General features: G+C 31.0%; 1 protein-coding gene across 1 annotated transcript; it reads right to left on the reverse strand.

Annotated features, from left to right (window-relative positions):
• Positions 1-282: 282 nt before the first annotated feature.
• Positions 283-3625, reverse strand: LOC108994850 (probable 2-oxoglutarate-dependent dioxygenase At5g05600). The gene is made up of 3 exons (XM_018970244.2): positions 2995-3625; positions 1143-1473; positions 283-845 (listed from the first exon to the last, which is right to left on the reverse strand). The coding sequence occupies exons 1-3, from the start codon at positions 3528-3530 to the stop codon at positions 597-599; spliced, it is 1116 nt and encodes a 371-aa protein (XP_018825789.1). The 5' UTR covers positions 3531-3625; the 3' UTR covers positions 283-596.
• Positions 3626-5542: the final 1917 nt, after the last annotated feature.

Raw genomic sequence — 5542 nt, forward strand, 5'->3', positions numbered from 1 at the left:
TATATAATAATTGGATATCAGTCTATGATTGGATTTTCTTTCCCGCATTAACAAAGAACAAAGTTTCCCACGCAACTTGAAAAGTTGGTTCATAAAATTCATTCCATCTTTGGATCATGGCCGGATTCGTTTTGTTGCCCGAAGATTAATATACAATTAAAATATCATCAACCAATCAAATCACTTCACCAAGTTCTCAAGAAAAACATGCAAAGAAAAAGCTGTACTATAATATATATATATATATATATATATATATTTATATAACATTCAAAAACAATATTAATCTAAATGGCCGGATGATATATGCAGATTCATTTTGTTTTCTTCCAGCTTGATTGACACGAAAAGTAATGTACGAACTTCATTAAAATTAAAAGTAGGGCACCTTTTTAGATCAAAAGTTCACATTGTGACTCACATATTGTCTGATGATCTTCCTTGTCTCGTTCGTGTAATTCATCAAGTGATCTTTATAAACGCACGATTAGCAGTACTGGATACATATATATATATATATATATGTAGTTTTACAAAGGAAAGGAATATTATTCATGATCAGAACAACATATAAATATATATGTTGTATTAATAATTTATCTGGGAGATTTTAAGGATTCAACTTGAGCCTTGCCACATGGACCCTTTGTCCTGATATAAAGTCTGTATTCGTCAAATGTCATTGGTGGATAAAGTGCAGGTCGATCTTCTGTCACTAGATGCTTGGCAGGTTCAATAAGTAAATCACTCTTTGGGTTATAAAATAAGGCCAGAGATACCCTGTCTTTCACTGCATTCACGATCACCCGGTGCTCCACACTCTTGTAAATTGCATTACTCAGTACCTATATTATATATATAAAAAAACTACTACATGAGTACGTATCTATCTCTCTCACTTTAATTAAGGCAAAACTTGAGACGAGAAAAAGTGTTTTAATCCACGAAAAATGATAAATACGTTGTACTTTTTACAACATATTTCATAATCATGTTTTAAAACGAGAGGTATTATTATAAAATATCATATAAAAGTAACACTATTTTATAAAAATACTCTCATTTGATATCATGTATAGTAAAAATTAATGTTGTGTGTGTATCGTTACTCTCTAATCCACTAGCTAGGAAGAGAGACGGACCTGAATTTGATCTCCTACGTTGACAATGAAGGCATTTGGAACCGGCTTAACAGTAACCCAGTCATTGCATTTGCGGATTTGAAGTCCGGACACGTCATCGTCAGGAAGAAGAAGGGTCAAGCCACCGGGATCCGAGTGTGGGGACAGACCAAGTGTAAGGTCTGGTTGTGGACATTTAGGATAAAAGTTCACCCTTAAGCATGCACCTATGTTCTCACCTCCAAATTCATTTTGGAGGTATTCCTTCCCAAGCCCAAGATTTATGGACAATACCTCCATCAATCTTCCACATAGCTTTACCGTTTCTTCGCCATATTCCGCAATCACTTTCCTAAATCCCACGCAAAGCCATGCAAAGTTTGTCAAAATAATGAAATATAATTCATCAAATTCATCATTTCTCACAAGTTTAATTCATCAAAATAAGTCATGCATGCATGTAAACCAGATCATGAGAAGACTGACTAGTCGTCGTCTTGCTCGATCGCTTGCTACTTTCACCAAATAATTATATAAGTTATAATATGCATGCAAAAGTCATGCATATAATTTCATGATCATTCACTTTCAACTACCCCCGTGATCAACAAAAGTAAACCACATAAATATCGTTGCCTGGGGGTTAGGCATCGCGACCGGCGTGATCTACTCACAAAAGTCATATCCGCACGATCCTTAATTAACATCAGGTCAACAACGTGGTTATTAATGCGTTTACATGCATGATATCATGATCCTTAATTAGATCGGGAATACTTTTTTCATTTTAAAATATATTAGGATGATTGGGATCATATGAAAACCTGAAGAATCTACAGATCAATCACTAGTAAAAGAATTAGCTGCATGGGTTTACATTGATAAGGCGCATAGATAAGAAGGAATTCGTATATTCAATGTATCTTAATGCATGCATGTATATTCATATTTCTAGGATTTTTCAATAATTTTGAATAGAAATATATCGTGCGATCCATGATCTATTTTTATTCAATGTTATTGTGTCTATTTTTAACTTAAATATGTAAGGTTTATATATTATATGTGGAAAATACTTTAGCCACAAAAAGTTTACAAAAAAATAAACACATAAATTGATGTGGCTTGATATGATACATCAGATTGTAAAGTTATTTTTATTATATATAAAGTAGATCTAACGAATTTCATAAACCTAGCCACATCAGTTTGTGGATTTATTTTGTGTAACAAAAATTTTACACAACCTCCTACTATTCACACAATCTCCACATATCACATTTTTTTTTAATTTTTAATATTTTTTTCTTTTATCAAATATTTAATATATGAATAATGAATAGAATAATTGAATTAGTTTAAAAAGAATAAATGTAAAAAAAAAATTTAAAAATTTAAAAATTTTAAAAAATTTTAAAATTTTAAAAAATATGATGTGTGGAGATTGGAAAAGTTGTATAGTATTACTCTTTTGTGTAATTTTTTTTATGTCCGTAACAATTCTCATTATAATATATATATATATATATATATTTATATATAAGTCTACTTTTATGATCTCCGGCAGAGGATCTCATTATTTTTTTTAAAGCTATTCCCTCACTTATTTAATAATGAAATTAAAACAAATTGATTTTTAAAATAACTTCTACAGTTAAAATGACACTTTTTTCCACTCGGGAAAATTAGGACACGAGGGAGTACTAGTACTGCTGGGAATAATAAGGTTAAAATATCTTCTTTTTTCCATATAAAAAAGAAAACATTGAACTACTTGCATGGGATCAAGCGTGTTAATTTTCAACGCGAATTCGAGAGATCAACTACGCGTAGACATGCAAGCAAGCAAACAAACAAACAGAATACAGCATACCTGCAAGATGGTGGAAGTTGAGGCCACTTGCTCTCATTCCTCTGCGACCGAGGCATGTAATGGAGGAAAAAATAGTCGCTCCAGTCAAGAATCGCCCCCTTCTGCACTCCCAAACGGCTGCCATACCCTTCGTACGTGGTCGGAGAGTTGGCATATTCCTGCTTCACATCGGGCGGGAGGCTAAAGAACTCGCGCCAGGTCTTTCTCGCACTCTTCATCAGCTCAGGGCTGACACCGTGGTTCACAATCTGAAAGAAACCCCACTCGCGGCAAGCGTGGGATACCAGACTCAGAGTCTCGTCGCAGAGGCTCTGATCGTTGCTGAAAAGGTTTTGCAGGTCAATGACCGGGATGTTAATGGGAGGAGACGACGTCCCTGAATTCTTCTTGGCGGCGACGGTGGCGGAAGTGTCCGGCCGGTTAGGCCTATCGGAGAGGGGCTTGATGTAGCGTTCCGGGATTGCTCTTATCCCACTCTCTGATAAGGCTTGGACTCGGACAATCGGCTCAGGCCAACTTTGCAAGCAACTCATCATGATGATCTATTTAGTATCTTTGTTTGAGAAATGCTTTGGTGGGCATTAGATATATAGGCTTTGCGAAGTGGACAAGAAGGACTTGGAGTTGAAGATTATACCTGTACACATACATATATAGTGACACATACGTACAATGAAAAGATAGATGTATAAGAAGAATCGGCTAGTTTCGGCGCCGTGACAAACTTGATTTCTTCCTACCATATCAAAAATGGAAAATTCTACCCTACTTTTTATTATCATCTTCTTAACATTCTTAATCTAAAGTAGAGTAACGGAAATATCAAATTTTACATAACTCTTTATAAAAATGTACGGCATATAAAAATATTTTTTAAAATAATTTTTTAAAATTTTAATTAATAATAAAATCTATATTTTTAAAAAAAATTATACAAAATTTATATATTTAAGACTATGTAAATCATTACATATCTAGAATATTTAAACATTAGTGATTCAAATTGTGAGTTGAGATGAGATTATTTAAGATTATAAATTAAAAGTTGAATAAAATATTATTTTTTAATATTATTATTTTTTAAGATTTGAAAAAATCGAATTATTTTTTGTTTTGGGATTTAAGAAAATTAAATTATTTATTATATTTGTGTAAATTTATAAAAATTGTAATAATGAAATAAAGTGAAATCATTTCTTTATCCAAACCAACATTAGTGTACTAATATGCTTCTTTTTAAAAATGGGAAATATTTTAGGCACAAAAATATTACACAAAAGTAAATCTACAAATTGACGTAGTTTGATGTGATATGTCAGATTATAAATTTATTTTTATTATAAAATAAATCTAACAGATTCCATAAAACTATATCAATTTATAGATTTATATATTTTGCATAATTTTTTTTGTATATGTAACAGTTCTCTTTAGATTATATAATGTAAACCCATAAATTAATGTGGTTTCATGTGATCTATTATATTTACTTTATAATAAAAATAACTTTATAATTTAACATACCACATCAAGTCATATCAATTTATAAATTTACTATTATATAATTCTAAAGAGAATTACTATATACACAAAAAAATTACAAAAAATAAATCTATAAAATTACTTAATTTTATAAAATCTATTAAATTTATTTTAAAATAATTTTATAATTTAATATATCACATTAAACCACTATAATTTATAAATTCGTTGTTGTATAATTCTTTTATCTCCAAAGTATTTTCCTTAAAAAAAAAATCTGTTGCAAGTTGCAGTTGACTCTTAAGTTTCCAGACACGTGGATCTGCAGGGATAGGAGCCGGTGGCCAGTTGTAATCCGCGTGTCTAATATGAATGGCGAAAAAGCAATTTCAGATAGACGTGTCAGGCTCAGGTTAAATCATAAATACTGTGGAGTTCAATTCCCCATGCAGCTGTAAGTCTGCAACCAGCGGTACACTGCTCATTAATAACAAGAGTTTCTTGCTGATCATCCCATACATCCTATATTATTTTAATTATTTTTATAATTATTTATAATTATTTATAATTCTTTTAATTCTTTTAATTTTTTAATTTTTTTCTTCTTAAATTAATTAAAATTTTTTTTTATAAAAAAATTATGCATGAGGTATGAAATGATGATTAAAACTTTTCTAATATTTAGTAGTGATCAAAAGTGAACTACATTTCTGCGTGTATTTTTTCTGGTTTTGGAACCATCCTATTTTAGGCAAGCATCATTAAGAACTTCAAACCTATAATATTTTGATAAGTTCCCAATTAGTTAAGCATTGGAACCAGTAGTACCACCTAACCAACCACCTCCAAGCTGAGACGATAGTGTGTTTCAATATTTAAAAATTATGTATAGTTATTTTTATGTAATTTTTTTATATATTTTATTACGTCAATAAAATATATACAAAAATAACTATTTATAATTAAACTCTCCGATATTTCTTTCTACAAGTAGCTAGGCCGGTTTGACAACCGGTACCACAAACGTCTATATCTGCCCACAAATTTGCACCTGGAACTTCATATA

The sequence above is a fragment of the Juglans regia genome, chromosome 3, assembly GCF_001411555.2.
Source record: "Juglans regia cultivar Chandler chromosome 3, Walnut 2.0, whole genome shotgun sequence".
Taxonomy (NCBI): Eukaryota; Viridiplantae; Streptophyta; class Magnoliopsida; order Fagales; family Juglandaceae; genus Juglans; species Juglans regia.

Coding starts and splice junctions, on each gene's coding strand:
- LOC108994850 (XM_018970244.2), bottom strand. CDS start 3,530: ATGATGAGTTGCTTGCAAAGTTGGCCTGAGCCGATTGTCCGAGTCCAA. Junction 1,474..2,994: donor CAACTTCCACCATCTTGCAG/GTATGCTGTATT, acceptor CGTGGGATTTAG/GAAAGTGATTGCGGAATATG. Junction 846..1,142: donor ACGTAGGAGATCAAATTCAG/GTCCGTCTCTCT, acceptor TATATAATATAG/GTACTGAGTAATGCAATTTA.